The sequence below is a fragment of the Mauremys reevesii genome, linkage group 2 (assembly GCF_016161935.1).
Source record: "Mauremys reevesii isolate NIE-2019 linkage group 2, ASM1616193v1, whole genome shotgun sequence".
Classification (NCBI taxonomy): Eukaryota; Metazoa; Chordata; order Testudines; family Geoemydidae; genus Mauremys; species Mauremys reevesii.
Window position 1 is genome coordinate 22,075,328 of NC_052624.1, and position 19,685 is coordinate 22,095,012.

The following is a 19,685-nucleotide window of genomic DNA, read 5'->3' on the forward strand; positions in this document are numbered from 1 at the left end:
CCATCCTGGATAATAGCCATTGATTAACCTATCCTGACAGATGCATATAATGTCCAAAAATTTCAAACATGTGTCCTCATGAAACTCACTGGACAAGATTGTCCTCACAAATTTTCACCTTGAATCTGGGACTATAGACTATGAAAGCCTATGATGATGGCCAAGCTACCAAGCTAGGACTCAACCAAACAACCAGTCACCTCTTTTATCTACCATATGAAGATAATAATGAGGCAGTTTCACACATAAATAATTCCTTAGTCAACTAAATGTAAAACTATAAAGACACTAAAACTATAAAGACACTATAAAGAATTCTCTACCTTTCAACACTCACTTGATCCAGCACCAACCACTAGCAGTGATTTGTTTATATAATTAGCTGATCTGAGAGGACACGTTCATCACGGTCTAATCTTGCACCATCAGAACTGATATATTTTTATTAATATTTATGAACATTTTTAACTCTTTAATATGACAAAATCTATATCAGTTAACAAAAAAATTATGTCTTTTACCAAATCACATCTCTCATTTGCTTAAATTTGCAGCTCTAAGCTGAGAGAGTGTGTCACATTGTAGGGATACTAACAGTGTTAATAAATTAACAATTAAAGAAGGTACTAACAGTGATTCCCCCAAGTGACAGTGGCCCCTCCATAATTTATCCCCCACACTTTAAAAATCCAACATTTTCACCAAGTACAAAAATCTCTTGGGTCGTCTGTTAAAACTTGTAAGCTACTGTCTCTACAAACCATTGAGGCTTTGGCTACACTTGCACTTCAAAGCGCTGCCACGGCAGCGCTTTGAAGCGCTAAGTGTAGTCAAAGCGCCAGTGCTGGGAGAGAGCTCTCCCAGCGCTGTCCGTACTCCACCTCCCTGTGGGGAATAACGTACAGCGCTGGGAGCCGTGCTCCCAGCGCTGGGGCTTTGACCACACTGGTGCTTTGCAGCGCCGCAATTTGCAGCGCTGGAGAGGGTGTGTTTTCAAACCGTGCTGCAGCGCTGCAAATTTGCAAGTGTAGCCAAGGCCTGATTGTATCTATCCTGTGAAAGATACTCTATGGCCATGGCTACACTTGCAAATTTGCAGCGCTGCAGCAGGGTGTGAAAACACACCCTCTCCAGCGCTGCAAATTGCGGCGCTGCAAAGCGCCAGTGTGGTCAAAGCCCCAGTGCTGGGAGCGCGGCTCCCAGCGCTGTACGTTATTCCCCACAGGGAGGTGGAGTATGGACAGCGCTGGGAGAGCTCTCTCCCAGCGCTGGCGCTTTGACTACACTTAGCGCTTTAAAGTGCAAGTGTAGCCATAGCCTATTACTATGTAAAACTTACAAACAAGTTAATTGACTTTGTTCTTGAAGTGAAGGCTATGCTACCACCCCTGCTGTGAGCCTTAAGCTGTAATTGATACAATGTAAACAAATGCTATAAGCCATTAAGTGACTTTCACTTCATTGTAACAGCAACGGCTCATAGAAACAGACCTCCACTCTCTCTGATTAAAGGGTCGGGAGTCTCATTCCGAAAGTGGTGGAGAAAGTACATTAAAATATGGTTAAGATATGGAATGTATGTTGATGAATGCTTGATGTACATGAATGGTTAGGGAGGTGCCAGCCTAGAAAGGGAGTATCCATCAGCCAAAGAATGTGTCAAGTGGACCACCAGACAACCCCCGGAGGGTAAACTGGGATCCATCCCATCACCTGGAAGGATGAGAAACACAAACTTTGAACAGTGTGGAGCCACCAGGAATGTGCCATCTGCTGATTGCATCAGCAACATTAGGATGAAACAGTTCCCATAGACTAACATAGGAATTAATTCCTATAAGAATGGACTCTAAAGACTGAGGACTTTGAGTCTCTGGTTCTGCTGCCAACCTCCAGGAGCATCAGGTGCATCTGACACAGACTCGGCTCCATCCTCATGACCAAGATACCTGGCCAGTAACTTGGCATGAGCAACTTCTAGGTTGGTAACTATAACACCTATACAGAACTTGAATGAATGATTGTGTGAATGAATATATATGTGTGTATAAGGAATAAGTAGTGATAGGAATAAGTAGTCAAACAACGTTGTTTACTTTTATCTTTTGCTTTATTATTATATTTACAATAAATGTGGCATCTTTGCCTTACCCCTCTTAATAAGATCCTGCTGGTTTTTATTCTATTGGTATAACAACATTTTGGTCCGATAGGGATGTGCATAAAAACAAGTTGCGAAACTTATCAAATGCCAAAAAATTAATGTGTGTCTAAATTTGAGGCCCACTTTGAGCTTGAGGCCCAGGCCAAATGGCCCTCTGCCCATTCACCCCCAATCAACCCTGATTTTGTGTGGTTTAACCTATGGCATATGTGTCCAGAGTATAGGACAGGCAACTAAAATTATATTTAATAATGCAAATAAATGATCAAAATGATAGTTTTCATTTAGATAAATTAATCATTTAAGAATATGCCAAAGGACGTGGTGGAGTCTCTATCACTAGAAATCTTCAAATCAGTATCTTCGATACTTTCTAAAAGATATGCTCTAGTTCAAGTTATTTGCTCTGGTACAATTCTATGGCCAGTGTTATGTGGGAAGTCAAATAAGATGATCAGAATGGTTCTTCTGGTCTTAAAATCTATGAATAAGTTAGAGCATCTTTTTGCTCGTCCTTTTGTTTTTCTATTACCCACTGCATTTCGAAATTTCTCTTTGAAATGTTTGTAAAAGTTCTCTGTGAAAATTCCTGCCAAAGCTGTTTTCTTATCTTTCCATCTAGATACCTTCCTGGAGATTACATGCCACATCAAAGATTAAAATTTTTAATTGGCATATGGGTTTCACAAAACACATTTGGGAAGCAACATCTGAAACTATTGATTTAAAAGTGTCTAAGCCACAAAGCCCAAAATCAAAGAGAAATTCAGATTTCAGGGATTTTTTTTTAAATAGTTAAATTTTTATCGTTTTTTTTGTACAGAAAACTATGATACACAGCCTAATTATCTAATGCTTTTAACTTTTCTAATCTAGCGCTAACATCTTTGACCTTGACAATCATTCTTTCTCTTTTACAAGGTTAATTAAAGGTGCACAGATATGAATCTATTGCTTGAGAACTGTGTGAAATGTCAAACCCACAGCAACAACAGCAGTTTGCTACTGGTTTGTTTTAAGATTTTTAAAAAGTAATTTTTTATTTGGTATAGGTTTTTTCCCCTTGGATTTTTTATGAGGTCAAATAAGAAGGCAATAGACCAAACAAACTATCTACAAAATATCCTAAGTGGAACACAGGATCAGGCCTGCCAACAGGGGAGGCGAGGGCAGGGGAGGGGAGAGGAGTGCAGTCCCAGAAGTGATGAATTTGTCACTTCCACCCTCGGTCCCATCCCCCCTGGGGCCCGGAAATTCTGTCGACAGGCCTGCACAGGATCCATGTTGTTAGCATAAACTGTGGATTTGTTATATTTATAGTATATATACAGCGTTCGACTAACAGAGGGCATGGTCCACAATATTGATTTGTTGACCCATGAAGACCACAGGATCTTGGGTATAATGGGCATAATGCAGAAATTACTGGCAGGTGCTATGTATGGCCTGTGTTGTGCAGGCGCTCAGACTAGACAATTGTAACGGTCCTTTCTGACCTACCAAAAAAAATCATGAATCTATATTTCTTCTCCCTCTCACTGCTGATACACTTCCAGGCAAAAGGAAAGGCTGCCTCTCCCAGAGGGAATGGAGGCCTACCCTAATCAATCTTATCACCATGTATGGCAATCAGATTCTGGAGAATTGTGCCCAGGGACTTGGGGCTCAATCCTATGCCCATTTATGTCAGTGGAAAAATTCCCACTGACTTCAGTAGTGCAGGCTCAGTGAGTTTTTATTCCCCAAGTGGAAGTGAGTTCCTCCATTGCTGACTAAATTTCAGTCAATGGGGATAAGCAGTGTTGTTGGAGCCATGTCAGTCCCAGGATATTAGAGACAAGGTGAGTGAGGTAATATTTTTTATTGGACCAGCTTGTTTCTCTCACCAACAGAAGTTGGTCCAACAAAAGATATTACCTCACCCACTTTGCCAGTCAATGGGGAAGAATTTTAACATTATTATGGCCTTGGTGTGACAGGCAGCAGATACCAAGGTCAGTGAGAAAGATGAAGCAAGGACCATGTAGAGAGCCCTCCTGTTTAAAATAAGATAAATATTTTTTATTAATTTATTTTATTTAAATAAGCTTTATAAGTTTGATTCAAGTTTAGGGCAAAGGTTTCAGGTGGTTCTTATCTTAACAAAGCCGACTAGCCCATCTCATAAGAACATAAGAACATAAGAATGGCTGTACTGGGTCAGACCAAAGGTCCATCTATCCCAGTATCTGTCTACCGACAGTGGCCAATGCCAGGTGCCCCAGAGGGAGTGAACCTAACAGGCAATGATCAAGTGATCTCTCTCCTGCCATCCATCTCCATCCTCTGACGAACAGAGGCTAGGGACACCATTCTTACCCATCCTGGCTAATAGCCATTTATGGACTTAGCCACCATGAATTTATCCAGTCCCCTTTTAAACATTGTTATAGTCCTAGCCTTCACAACCTCCTCAGGTAAGGAGTTCCACAAGTTGACTGTGCGCTGCGTGAAGAACTTCCTTTTATTTGTTTTAAACCTGCTTCCTATTAATTTCATTTGGTGACCCCTAGTTCTTGTATTATGGGAATAAGTAAATAACTTTTCCTTATCCACTTTCTCAACATCACTCATGATTTTATATACCTCTATCATGTCCCCCCTTAGTCTTCTCTTTTCCAAGCTGAAGAGTCCTAGCCTCTTTAATCTTTCCTTGTAGGGGACCCTCTCTAAACCCCTAATCATTTTAGTTGCCCTTTTCTGAACCTTTTCTAGTGCTAGAATATCTTTTTTGAGGTGAGGAGACCACATCTGTACACAGTATTCGAGATGTGGGCATACCATGGATTTATATAAGGGCAATAATATATTCTCAGTTTTATTCTCTATCCCCTTTTTAATGATTCCTAACATCCTGTTTGCTTTTTTGACCGCCTCTGCACACTGCGTGGACATCTTCAGAGAACTATCCACGATGATGCCAAGATCTTTTTCCTGACTCGTTGTAGCTAAATTAGCCCCCATCATGTTGTATGTATAGTTGGGGTTATTTTTTCCAATGTACATTACTTTACATTTATCCACATTAAATTTCATTTGCCATTTTGTTGCCCAAGAACTTAGTTTTGTGAGATCTTTTTGAAGTTCTTCACAATCTGCTTTGGTCTTAACTATCTTGAGTAGTTTAGTATCATCTGCAAACTTCTCGAAGTAAAACCATTTGACTACATTGTTCTTATCAGTTAAGTAAATTGCAATGACTAGTGCGTGTGTTGCCTTCCTGCTTATTGCTTCCTGTTCCTGTTTGTTTCTTGGTTCCTGCTTCCTGAACTCAGTGTTCCAATTTGTGTGCATGCGCGCGCATAGCGTTGGGAGCAGTGATGAGCTGCCAAAATCTTAACAACTGGCTCCCTATAAAAAGTTCTGATTTAAGGGATGCGCCACAGTATGTATTTTTTGTACCTTTCTCCATAAGAAGTGGCAATGCATTGAGTCATTGGGAGTCATACTTAATAAAAAAAGATAAAAAACATTTTTACATGTTTATTACAATAGAAACAAAGTATTGCTTTATTAAACAAATTTAAAATACATTTGAAAGGAAGAAAATATAAAGAAGAGATGTATGAGTAAGCAAACAATAATAATATTTAAGAATGAAATGCCTATTATTCTTGTATTTTAAAATATTACATGTGAACTGCTTAAGTTATTAAAAATAAAAAGTGTAATATATTCATGTTGAAGTATACAATGCAACAAACAATATTTTAAAGAATATTTAAGTACATTATTTATTACTAATTAGGTAGTAATTTCCAAATGGCTTCTTGATCTTCTCCATAATCTTTGGTGTTGGATACACGAACTCTGGTATCTAATGCGGATCGATGACTTCTCATCCATGATTTAACATATGGTATTGGGTTCCAGGAACTTACTGGTTTTCCCAGCAAATTTATGGTCATAAAGCTTGAGATATGTTTAATTGTTAAATTCGCCCTTTAATCACTACAAATAATATTCATCAACAAAAAAGCTCGTTCTGCTTCTGTAGAACTAATTGCAATTGTGTTCATATTTTGCTTTGCTTGCCTCATTGTTTCCGGATCAGAAAGATTTTTTGATTGAATGTTATTCTCTACATAGTCATGAAAATCATTTAAATCGACTACAAATTTTATGAATTTATTTAATTCATGCACTTTTTCTTCTCCTGATTTCCAAGGTAACCTGACTTCTTCAATATTCCATGAAGTGATATCCATGAATAATTCAACTATTTTAGGTGTATTACTAGAATGACCTAAATTATCTTCTTTATATTTAATGTGATTTTCGTTTAATAATCTTGCCTTCATTTTGTCAATAATACACTCTATTACTTTGTCTCGTGGCAGTGATTTAAACCTTACATTATCTTCAAACTCTATGCATTTAAAAGCATCACTTTTGATCATTTCATTAATTTTATTGCCGTGTATACCAAAACTATCTTTCAATTGTATGAAAAAAATCAATCGTTCATTTGATTAGCTTATCTGCCTTTGTTAAACTCAATTGTCTCGCTTGCAGTGCATTTGATAATAATGCAAGTTCATCCAAAATGTCAATCATTAATGCCAAGTTTTTTAAAAATTCTTTGATTTTCAATCTTTTTTCCATGCCAGAAAATTTCTTATTTTTGGAAAAATAAATATAAAGGTCTGGATAAGCTCTCCAGATCGCTTTGATAGCTCTAAGGCTACAAGAAGCCCATCGTGGACCAAAAACACAGCCTATTTTGATTATTTCAATATATAGTTCTTCAGAAACTTGTTTAAGTTCAAACTGACTTTTATTTGACTGATGAAAAATTGCATAAATCTTGTCCAAAAAATCTTGAAATGGCTTATTTCATTGATATCATTTAGAGCATCATCTAAAGCCAGTTGTAGCCGATGATTCAAACAATGCCAAATTATGATGTTTGGAAAATCTTGAATCAGTCTTGTAGCAACTCCAGATTTATGTCCAAGCATGGTGCTCGCGCCATCAGAACAAAATCTGATTAAATTTTTCTTTAAATATTCTGTGTCAAATCCTGTATTGGTTAGCGTATTTCTCAAAGTATTATAAATATTTTCTGCTTTTGTTGATTCTAATTCCACTAAACTGAGAAAAATTGTTCGTGAAGAATTTTGTAATTCACATTTTATAAGAATTACAAGCACAGTTTTACTTGAAATTGTAGAAGCTTCATCAATAATAATACAAATCTTTGAATTGTTTTTGATGATTTTACTAAAAATTTGTTTTCTTATTAATTCAGCAATATGCTCTACGATTCTGATGGCTGAAAATTGAGAATGTAGGCAGTTCCCTAAATCAGTTTCATTCTTAATTTGTAGCTCTACTTTATCCTCCATATCTGACATTGGTCGGTTTCTTTTTATTAAGCTGTAAACTATGTTGAAAATTTTGCTGGTTATTGCAATATTTTTTTCAGTAAGTTTATCAATCACTGTAGTGAGAAGTTATTTTTTAGATTCATTTAAAATATTTATCTCTCAAATGAGAGCTTGATTCAAAATGTTCCTTTTTTTTTTCTTAATGAAGGTTGCTGAACTTTTTAATCAGTTCCAGATGCTTTAATAGTACACATTTGCCATTCCGAAGAAATGTGTAAAGATTTTCCTCCAAGGACCCCCAAATGTGACGTATTTGCACAGTGGGAACAGCCAAGGTTTTTGCCTTTAATTATCATGCCATTATATTTCTTTAAAAAATATTGTGCCTGCTCGGAAGTCCAACAATCGGGTACTAAATTTTCACAATCATGTAAATCTTCTTCCACTGTAGACACATTTTCAGATGATTCAACATTTAAGATATTTTCATCACTAAAATTATTCTCATCAGCGTTTTCAGTATTTAAATAATTATTTTCACTACTAGAACTACTGACTAATGATTTTGTCGTTTTATTGGAAAACCAATCACTAATGCTTTTCTGGTGTTTCATTATGAAGAGTAAATAATATTGAATAGAAAACTTCAATCTTCGAATAACAGTCCAGTTAGTATTACATATCAAAATATCACATGCAATTTACTAGAAACAAACAGACCGACTATGACTCACTGGTCGTGCTGAATTGTATAGAAAACAGTTGAGCAAGTGCACGAACGAGGCAAGTGCAACCCCTGTTAATAAAATAATAAACTAGACGTTTCTCTTGCGTCAGGACGAACTTGGATGCGACCGAGTCGCAGCCTGCGATGACATTAGATGCGCACGTGCATAGCAACATAAATCTTGACCTATCTGTTGTAGAAACGGCTCTTTAACTGCTAGAATTTTGCGTTCCTTTGCATTGGAAATTTATTTTGTACACCGTATTATTTTTTACACCGTTTTATAAGATTAAGATTATTTGGTTTTAAGATCATTTTATAACATTTGTTTTGTAACAATTTTTAACAACTGGTTCTCAAACTGCTTCAAAATTTAACAACCGGTTTGCGTGAACCGGTGCAAACCGGCTCCAGCTCACCACTGGTTGTGGGGGTGTAGTTACTCAAGGCCTGCTGCTATATGCTTGCCATTTGGACTGTTACGTTTGTTCATACTGTTGCTGACTTAACTGGTTCATTGTTATTACATGTTTTGATTGACAACCTTCATTGCTTCAATTTCCTGGTGTTTTGGGATTGCTGTTCTGGAGTGCATCAGAGCGTAACACAAATGTGAAGGGTGTGTATGTCTGAGTATAGAAGATTCCTTAAACTAGGATATTTTGTTCATGAACAGAGACAGTTTATTGGTGCATCAAGGACACACATATAACAAATATTTCTGGATATGCAAGTGAGTATTATTAGCCTAGGAGTGCCATTTGGCCAGTTTCTTGGTAGAAGTTACCTTTAACATCAATTGTAGATATAAAATTATCCAAGGGTGTTAAGCATACACCCCATAAACTGGATTCATTTCACTGGATCTATTCTCCAGCCTAGCACTTAATTACATGTGCAAGCCCATCTTCCACCGCTGGGTCCCCTCTGCCCCACTGCACTGAATCAATACTATCAGAAGTACTGCTTCCTTGCAAGGCGTGAAAAGAAGTGTGCAGATTCCTTTTGAGAAACCACCACCATAAAATGGTAGGAGGGCTTGAACAACATGTTGAAAGGAAACCCCTCAGAAAAGTCAAAGCATCGCATTAGCACTTCCTCTCCAAAAGCCAAAGGCAGCTGAAATTCACAGCAGGGATCTCCTCCTTGGACCAGCCCAGCAACAGTGAACAGCACAACTGGATTTTGAAGTTAACTAAATTGGGATTTTTAAATAGCTCATATGAATTTATTAATTTAAGATTACTAGGCCTACTTAAATAATTAATCATTTCACCATTTGGCTATGCATTAGTATTTTTCATGTAACATTTACCACTTATTTCTGTAAAACAATTTCACTACGAATACAGAATCTAGGAGTAGATGAATGATTTCAGTGGGAATTTTCTTGGAACAGATATCAATGTACATAACAGCCACTGTTATTACAACTGCACTTCTTCTAATGTCTGAGCCAGATTAATCAAAAGGAGAAATGATAGAAAAATATACTGCTTTTGATTGTGTTAGTGCAGGCAAATGCATATTTGAATATGTACTCTAGGAGTCACACACTGAAATCTCAGAGACCTCCAGGGGTCATGAAATAGGGGTCATGGTAAAGGGACACTGCTGACACCTGGTAGTTTGGCAAGTTCTGTGGCGTTGAATCTAAAAAAGGTTGCACAGGGGAGAAGAAACTCATTATGCACCACAAGGCTCAATCAGAGGGAAATCCCCATTCCATTATGGGAGATGTAGTCCTCGAAGGATCCCCGTCCATAAGAGGGAATTGGGGCCTGAACTACAATTCCACAAGGCCATGTGCTGATAGGGAAATGCAGTTTCATGTTTTGTTGAACTGATTCAAAATGAAATGCATTGTGTCAGATAAAAAATGAAATATTTCAATTCAGAATATTTAATTTCAATTTTCTCAACTGAAAACAAAAAAATTTCCTCATGAAAAATTTTGATTTTGTGGAATCTGCAAAATTCCTAGCCAGCTCTAGAAATGAACTTTTTACCACAAGGTAATAGCTCTTTTCCTTCTCAGAGCCTCCCTGGAGCCCATTGTCTTCTAAACTCCCAAGTTCATCTCAAGCGTCACAAAGGGTGTGTAGGTGTCTGTGCAAAAAAGAGGTTTTTATGGCAGCACTTTTCCCTTTTCATCAATAGAGAGAGTAGAGAACTCTTTCCCCTCTGGAGCTTCTGGCCATAGGGCTTATACAAATATAATATAACACTAATAATTGTAATGAAAATATACATATAACAAACATATTCTTCCAGCTGAGAAACACCTTACCTACAAATGATAATAAATTGTTTAAGCAACAAAGAATCCTGTGGCACCTTATAGACTAACAGACGTTCTGCAGCATGAGCTTTCGTGGGTGAATACCCACTTCTTCAGATGCAATAAATTGTTTGTTTTTTTTAAACAAAGTTCTTAATCAGGGCTTCCATTCTAGGTACTTTAATGCTACAATCTGTTTTTCCTTTGCATCACTAGATTATTTATTGTTTTCACACTGAAAATGCCAGGGTACATTTCTTACCTTCATACTGAAAAGTATATTTGCTCTGTGAACTGGTGACCTTGTCAGAGGCTCCAACTTACAAGGAAAATGTCATACATTTTTATTTGTTTTCTTATCATTTTACCTTCCACTCATGTTACAACTGCAGAGAAAACCCCCTAAAACCTTAAAACGGAAGAAAAAAGTAGAACTGGTCTCCTCCTCATGAAATCTAATTATAGGTCACTTTCTTTCTCCTCTCTCCTCCACCTAGGTACAGTAAGTTGCACGTGTATATTTTTAATGTTATTGTATCCAGAAAATTGTGTGTGGGGGGGTCTTTTAATAAAACTGAGAGGTCCAAGTTCACTTGTGGCATAACTCCATAGATTTCAATGGAGATACATCAAGGATTAATTTGATCCTGTATCTGAATTGCCGTGTGCATCAGAATGTTAATTAGGCCTCTCATCCTTAGTTTTTAGTTTCAATACGAAGTCAGTATGAATTATCCAATTCATAAAAAGTACAGTCACAGCACAAATAAATTCTGAAAATGTAATTTTAACTGTCAAAGAAGTTCAACAGTGCTGATGAATAAGGATTTTTTCTTTATAAGCTATCTGTGCATTGCAGCACATCTTTTTCTTACCTTTAAATGCCACTGTTTTGACACTGTTTATAAGTTCCATACATCTTATTTCCTCCTCATGAATTTCCAGCTGAAATCTGCATTCTGGGTGGATGCCATTCACCTGTTTAAAATGAACAAACAGGACTGGGTCTTAAAGCATTTTAATTAAAATGTTCCATGACGAATGCAACTACCAATCAAAGAATCCACAATTTTTATTTGTTATTTTAAGCCCTTAAGAGTGTGCTAGGCACAGTCCTTTCTCAAAGTCTACGCATTTTGGCTTTTCAAAATGAAACACTAAAAGAATGCTCTTCCATAAAAAGGAGCCCTCCTCAACTCCTTTCTGAAGAATTCCAAAATCAACATTGCCATTTACAAAAAAGAGTCCTTGACAACATAGTGTATTTACCAACGTTCTTCTGAGAAACTTTCCCCCCGCCCTACAGAAAGGCAGTGTGTCAATCTGTACTCCAATATAATATCCTTAATGGGGCGACAAGTACATTTTTGATTTTTTAAGAAAACTGCTTCATTTTAGAAAAGCTGAATTTACATCACTATGTGTGTCAAGCAATCAAACTGCACCATCTTTAATGTAATAACATTTGCTTTTCTTTGTCACAGTGTGACCATTACCTTCTGGGGGTCACAATACTCAGGGGCGGCTCCAGGCCCCAGCACGCCAAGCATGTGCTTGGGGTGGCATGCCACTGGGGGCACTCTGCCGGTCGGCAGGCAGGGCTCCGGTGGACCTCCCGCAGGCGTATAGGCTTCGGCGGGACTGGTGACCGGCAGAGCGCCCCCTGCGGCATGCTGCCATGCTTGGGGCGGCGAAATGTCTAGAGCCGCCCCTGACAATACTTCATTACAGATTCTTTGATTTAAGCAAGTAGCATGCAGTGGGAAACTCATTTTAAAACAGCTGTGTTATCATTATTCCTCCTTTGCTTATAGCACTGCCCACAATATGGCAGGCACTTTCAAGGCAGTCAAGAAGGAAGGGTCCCTGCCCGTGAGCACAGACAGTTAGGTAGACTGAGACTAGAGGAAGGGGAACAACAAATAGAATTTTTTTTATTCAAGTCAATGAGATTCATGGCAGGCAGCACAGCAGGAGAACTGGAGGAATGAACTCAAGAAGCTCACACGATGCACAGGAACAGGTGACTGTGCAATAAATTGACAAGCAGGAGGGTAAGGGTGGAAATGTTGGCAGAGTTGAGGGAGTAGGGACAACAGAAAATATTTAGGAATAATAATACATTTTAGTCTCTCAGAATACAGCAGCAAGATTAAGCAAATGAAAAAATGATAAGGCAGTAAGACTTTGCTGAACTGTTCAATCATCGGCACATTTTGTAATTCATGCACAAAGTGATGGCCTCTCTCTCCTCTTATCAGCAAAGATTTAATAACCTGTAATGAGGTCTAATTTACAAAACACCATTACTTTTACATAATATTAGAACATCAGTTAGTACACTGTGAAGTATTATAAATAAGTGAGAGGCAGGATGGTCTTGGGTTTAAGGCAGTGGAGTGGGTCAGGAGATCTAGGTTCAAGTCCTGGTTGTGCTGCAGATTTCCTGTTTGATCTTAGGCAAGTTAATTAAGACCAGATTTTCAGGAGTCAGAGCACTGGATGTTCTATTCAATCTGGCCATAGCATCACAGTGGAAGTTCATGAGTGTTAAGCACTTCTGAAAACTTGGCCCTTGTTCTCTGAGCACCTCATAGGCTTTGTCTACACAGCAATGTAAGCCTAGGGTTAGTGGGATTCGAGTCAGCTGACCCATGTCAGGAAATCCTGGGCTTGAGCATCTACAATGCATTTTAACCCTAGGTTAAGGATTTTCTGACCCATACTGGAACCTAGGGCTCTGGCATCCACACTGCAGTGCAAAGACCCAAGTCAAAGTAACCCTATCCCAGAGTGCCTTCCTCCCCTCAGTGTTGACACTCTAGCACTATGAATACGTTGAACTGTGGAAAAACTCTCATTCCCATGTGCACCTATTCTGAGGATAATTAGGACATCAGTCTCCAGGGCTGTCAAACTATTAAAATGAAACTGTGATTCTTAATTTTTTATAATGGGATGTTCAGTGAAGGTGGTTTTGTTTGGTTGTTTTTTAATCTATTTATTTTTGTCTGTTTGTTTTGAAGTTTGACATAAAATGTAGGGTTCAGAGGAAAAACAGAGCCACACCCCAGCCTGTCTGCTTCTGGCTGCAGAGCAGTGAAGTGCATCCCCCAGGGTTGGGGTGCAGTGTGCTCCAACATCCTCAGGAATCTCTTATCCCTGCCCCTGCTGCATCCTGGGAGGCAGGGATAAGGGATCCCCTGGAGGCTATGGGGAAGTTTTGGGGCTGGTTTGCACTCACCACCCTCACAGTGCACTCTGCCAGGGCACCTCTGCACACACAGCCCCGTGGTGAGCGGGTCCTGGGGGTCATCCTCCCCCGGCCATGCTGAGCTGGTAGCTCTGCCGCTCCCTCTCCCTGCAAGGCAGATGCTTAGTTCCCGCTCGACTCTCTGGCCCTTGCTCCCAGGCCCGCCCTGCCCTCCCTGGGGCTGCATGTGCAGGACTGCCTGGGTGGCGTGCACCAAAATCTAGCTGTGATCAGGAAGCAGCTGTCTTCGCAAAAATCATCTTCTGATCAGTCTCCATTGAAAACCCTGCAGGATCTCTGATAGTGTGCTTGCAGACTTGTGTTCAGCAGACAATGGGTTAACCCTGACCTGAGCGACTGCCTTTGTAAAGGGACGTTGGCTTCTGTTTGCAATAGCGTGCAACACACTGTACCACAGATTGTCCGCTTAGGGAGGACTAAGGAAGTTCCCCCAAGGAACTTGGATACATCCGGAGGACTTCCTGAACCCAAATCAAGCCTGGACTGTGGAAAGCAATACGGCTCAAACTCAAGGTCCCAGTTTAACATGGGCTCGGACCCTCCAGCCCTGCAGGATCTTGGACCCCAGATCTGAGCCTCAAGTTAACACAACTGGTATGTGGACACAAGAGGGGTTAGGCTTGAGGCCAGGCTCGAGCCTGGGCTTACATTGCTGTGTAGACATACCCTTTAAGGCCAGAAGGGACCACCATGATCATCTAGTCTGACCTCCTGCACATTGCAGGCCACAGACCCTCACCCACCCACTCCTGTAATAGACCCCTAACCTCTGGCTGAGTTACTGGAGTCCTCAAATCATGATTTAAAAACTTCAAGTTACAGAGAATCCACTAACTACACCTGTTTACATCTGCACGTGCCCCTGTCCCATGCTGCAGAGGAAGGCGAAAAACCCGTGTCTCTGCCAATTTGACCTGGTGTAAAATTTCTTCCCAACCCCAAATATGGTGATCAGTTAGACCCTGAGCATGTAGGCAAGACCCACCTGCCAGGCACCTGGGAAAGAATTCTCTGTAGTAACTCAGAGCCCTTCCCATCTAGTGTCCCGTCACTGGAGATATTTGCTGCTAGCAGTCGCAGATTGGCTCCATGCCATTGTAGGCAGTCTCATCACACCATCCCCACCATAAACATATAAAGCTCAGTCTTGAAGCCAGTTAGGTTTTTTGCCCCCATTACTCCCCTTGGAAGGCTGTCCCAGAACTTCACTCCTCTGACGGTTAGAAACCTTTATCTAATTTCAAGATAAACTTATTGACAGTCAGTTTATATCTATTTGTTCTTGTGTCTGCGTTGGTGCCTAATTTAAATAACTCCTCCTACTCCCTCTGATATATTTATAGAGAGCAATCATACCTCAATCATACCTCAACTTCTTTTGGTTAGGCTAAACTAGCAAAGGTCTTTGAGTCTCTTTGCATAAGATAAGTTTTCCTGATCATCCTAGTAGCCCTTCTGTGTACCTGTTCTGGTTTGAATTCATCTGTCTTAAAGATGGGAGACCAGAATTGCACACGGGATTCCAGATGAGGTCTCACCAGTGCCTTGTATAATGATACTAATACTTTCCTGTCTCTACTGGAAATACCTTGCCTGATGCATCCTAGGACTGCATTAGCCTCAGTTTCCCATTTGTAAAATGAAAATGTTACTTCCTTTCTCCCACCTTTCCTCTATATTGTCTATTAAAATCATAAGCTCTTCAGAGCAGGCACTGTCTCTTACTCTGTATTTGCACAGGACCCAGAACAATGGAGCCCTGATATAGGTTAGGGTTTCTAAGTGTAATAATAAATAAAATAAATAATAATAATAATAATAATAATGATAAAACCTGCAAGTATTCTTACACTAATTATCTGCATTTTAGTAGCACTCAAATGCCCAATCAGGATCAGGGCCCCAATTTGCTAGGTGATGTATAAACCAATAGGAAGATATGGCCCCTGCCCCAGTAGCCAAGAAACTGTCAAAATAAATGAAGTGTATTTTGTGATGTATTATCCTGTTTTATAATGTCTTGATTTGCCAATTTGCAAAAATTCAGTAATCTGCAATACGCCTCCTACTCATTATTATTTATTATTAGTGCTAGTGTGAATTGCCAATAACAATTTATGGGAGAATCACCAATGCAGAGCGTAAATCATACTGTAAACATTTTGGCAAAGAAACTTGTGAAAAAACAACTTCAATCACAGGATTGAAAGGACTCCGCAAACTGAGATTTAATAGAGATGGTTACTCCTTTGAGAAAATACAATTCTGTAGTGCCCAAAGACTATAACTAATGCAATACTTCTTTTTCAAATGCCCACTGCATGTCAGATATGTAACAACATCCATTTTCTAATACAGGAACCAGTTTAATTCAGATGTACTTTATCAGAGTTAAAAAGTTTAGGGCCCAATCCTGTACAGTACTGCTGATTGGTCTTTTAGGCTCTCATTCCTCCTGTTCTACCAAAGAATAGTTTACATAAGTAGTCAATATAGACCTGTGCTGTCATACACACTTAGCTGGACTACTATAGTTTAGTATCTGTCAGCATTCCCATTAATAAATCAATTTTTCTTGCACCTGATATGCAATAATTTTACCACAAAAATTTGCTTCTGGCAGCCATTTTGCATTTACCATCAGTATGGTTTACCAAGTTTAGTCTGCGTTTTGAAATTTAAAAGGCAGAGAAGGTAACTGTTCTGTTGTCAGATGCTTTTGTGTGTCTCCATTTAAGCCATGAACTAGTTAATAAAATAGTCAATAAACGACATAATTTTAGATTCAATTAAAACAAGGGAAGGATTTACAGCAACTAATTTCATAAGGCACAGTATAGAAGTTAGTTAAACAACATCACTTTTACTGTAATAGACCAACACACTCCAGTGAGTAAAACTCTTTAGCCATAAATAATAACCACTTCCAAACTCTCCTCTGACAATACTTTAAGAACATCTCAAACCTCTGCTGAGACCGTTTCCTGTTTTCATTTGAACCAATTAAAAAAAGAAAAGAAAAATACATACTAATAATATAAAGGGCCAAATTATGCACTTGTTATATTGGTGTAAATAAAGGATAATGCCATTTAAATAAATTACATTATTCTGGATTTACTTCGGTGCAAATGAGAGCAGACTTTGGTTCTGAGGCTTACTGAAACCCACAAGGGAAAGAGCGTTCAGATTAAGGGTTTTCCACTACTACTGTGCTAGATATTGCAGCACATAAGTCCCAAATGTCACTCACTGCCTTCTCTCCCTTGATGTGCACAAACCGGCACATTAAAGATAAAGCCTTAACTTTGAGTGAATGACCTTGATGAGTAAATACTCCAGCAGTGAAATTAATGCAGCATCAGCCTGATGATGGATCACTCTACATTTGGCCCCACTCCACATATTTGCTAACAGCTTGAGTCTCCTTCTCTGGAGTTAAGTGGGAGCAGGATTGGGACCCAGGTCTGTAACTTTTGAGTGGGTTGAGACATTTGCTTCTCATTGAATAGCTTGGACATTTTCAGGAGACACCCAAGCACGGGGCTGCTGGAGTGCCTGCCTGGGATGGGCACAGCCCGTTCTATAATCACCATGTTCACACTGGGCTTAGAACCATAGAAGATCAGGGTTGGAAGGGACCTCAGTCAGGGGGTCATCTAGTCTGACCCGCTGCTCAAAGCAGGGCCAATCCCCAGACAGATTTTTGCCCCAAATGGCCCCCTCAAGGATTGAATTTACAAAGCTGGGTTTAGCAGGCCAGTGCTCAAACCACTGAGCTATCTCCACCCCCCCCCCCCCATCCTGTACAAGCGGGCGAGCCCCCTCACTGCACGAACCCACCCTGCCCCACGCCTGCTCCTTTCAAGCTCAACCCAGGCGCTTGTTCTCGCAGGGGGGTTACGAGAGCCCCCGGCGCGGCCGCTCTGTCCCGGGCAGAGCCTGGGGTCCGCCCGCGCGGGTCACAGAGGACTCGCACCGCGCGGCCCATGGGGAGCCCCCGGGACACGCGCTGCGCTGCGCTGCCGGCTGACTCTCCGCACGGGGCTCGCGGGCCGAGGTCTCGCTCCTGCCCCGCGGCAGCAGCCTCTGGCGGGGCCGGGCCATGCCCCGAACCCGGCACCTCTCCCCGCAGCAGGAGCCCGGCGCCCCCGGGGGACTTACCGGCCCCGCGCTCCAGCAGGCGGCGAGGAGAAGCAGCAGCAGGTTCCTCATCCCGAGGGCGCCCCGCGAAGCAGCACGGCGGGAGAGCGCTCCCGGGCCAGGCACATCGGGTCCGCGGGAGAGCCGCCCGCACACGTGGGCAGCCGGCACCTGCCCCTCAGCCCGTCACTCCCGCCCCGGTGGGTCCTGCGCGGCCAACTTCCAGCCCAGACTGACACCACCTGCCTGCCCCGCTGCTGCCGCTGCTGCGCTGGGCGGCTCCTCCTCTAGGCTCCGCTGGCTTCCCGCCTCCCCTCTGGCCGCCGCTTCCTTCTCCTCCCTAGGAGGGGCAAGGCACCTGCCCCCTATGGGGGCACGGGCAACCCGCTCCTCCACAGCCCTGGGCCACCCATGGGGGGCACGGGCAACCCGCTCCCCCCCAGCCCTGGGCCACCCATGGGGGGCACGGGCAACCCGCTCCCCCCCAGCCCTGGGCCACCCATGGGGGGCACGGGCAACCCGCTCCCCCCCCAGCCCTGGGCCACCCATGGGGGCATGGGCAACCTGCTCCCCAGCCCTGGGCCACCCATGGGGGGCATGGGCAACCAGCTCCCCAGCCCTGGGCCACCCATGGGGGCACGGGCAACCCGTTCCTCCCCCCAGCCCTGGGCCACCCATGGGGGGCACGGGCAACCCGCTCCCCCCCCAGCCCTGGGCCACCCATGGGGGGCATGGGCAACCCGCTCCCCCCCCCAGCCCTGGGCCACCCATGGGGGGCATGGGCAACCAGCTCCCCAGCCCTGGGCCACCCATGGGGGCACGGGCAACCGTTCCTCCCCCAGCCCTGGGCCACCCAGGGGGGGCACGGGCAACCCGCGCCCCCCCCCCAGCCCTGGGCCACCCATGGGGGGCACGGGCAACCCGCTCCCCCCCAGCCCTGGGCCACCCATGGGGGGCACGGGCAACCCGCTCCCCCCCCCAGCCCTGGGCCACCCATGGGGGGCATGGGCAACCCGCTCCCCCCCCCAGCCCTGGGCCACCCATGGGGGGCATGGGCAACCCGCTCCCCCCCCCAGCCCTGGGCCACCCATGGGGGGCATGGGCAACCCGCTACCCCCAGCCCTGGGCCACCCATGGGGGGCATGGGCAACCCGCTCTCCCCCCCAGCCCTGGGCCACCCATGGGGGGCCTGGGCAACCCGCTCTCCCCCCCAGCCCTGGGCCACCCATGGGAGGTAAGGGAAATCCCTCCTTCCATAGAGCCCTGAACCACCTATGGAGGGGGGCCATGGGCAACCAGCCCCCAGAGAGCCCTGAGCTGCCTATGGGGGGCACAGAACCATAGAAATGTAGGACTGGAAGGGACCTCAATAAGTCATCTAGTCCAGTCCCCTGCTTTCAAAGCAGGACTAAGTAATAACTAGACCATTCCTGAAAGGTGTTTGTCAGCCTGTTCTTAAAAACCTCTACTGCTGGAGATTCCATAACATCTTTTTTTTTCTTCCTAATGTCCAATCTAAACCTCCCTTGCTGCAATTTAAGCCCATTGCTTCTTGTCCTATCCTCGGAGGTTAAGAACATTTTTTCACCCCTCCTTGTAATAACCTTTTATGTTCTTGAAAACTGTTATGTCCACCCTCAGTCTTCTCTTCTCCAAACTAAACAAACCCAATTTTTTCAATCTTTCCTCATAGGTCATGTTTTCTAGACCTTTAATCATTATTGTTG

General features: G+C 42.4%; 1 protein-coding gene across 1 annotated transcript in view; it reads right to left on the reverse strand.

Annotated features, from left to right (window-relative positions):
• The window catches only part of VIPR2 (vasoactive intestinal peptide receptor 2), a 91,059-nt gene extending 72,923 nt beyond the window's left edge, over window positions 1-18,136 (reverse strand). The window contains exons 1-2 of the mRNA XM_039521420.1: window positions 17,980-18,136; window positions 11,417-11,519 (exon numbers count right to left, since the gene is read on the reverse strand). Coding sequence (XP_039377354.1) covers window positions 11,417-11,519; window positions 17,980-18,030 — 154 coding nt within the window. The 5' untranslated portion in view covers window positions 18,031-18,136. The remainder of the gene's footprint in view (window positions 1-11,416; window positions 11,520-17,979) is intronic.
• Window positions 18,137-19,685: the final 1,549 nt, after the last annotated feature.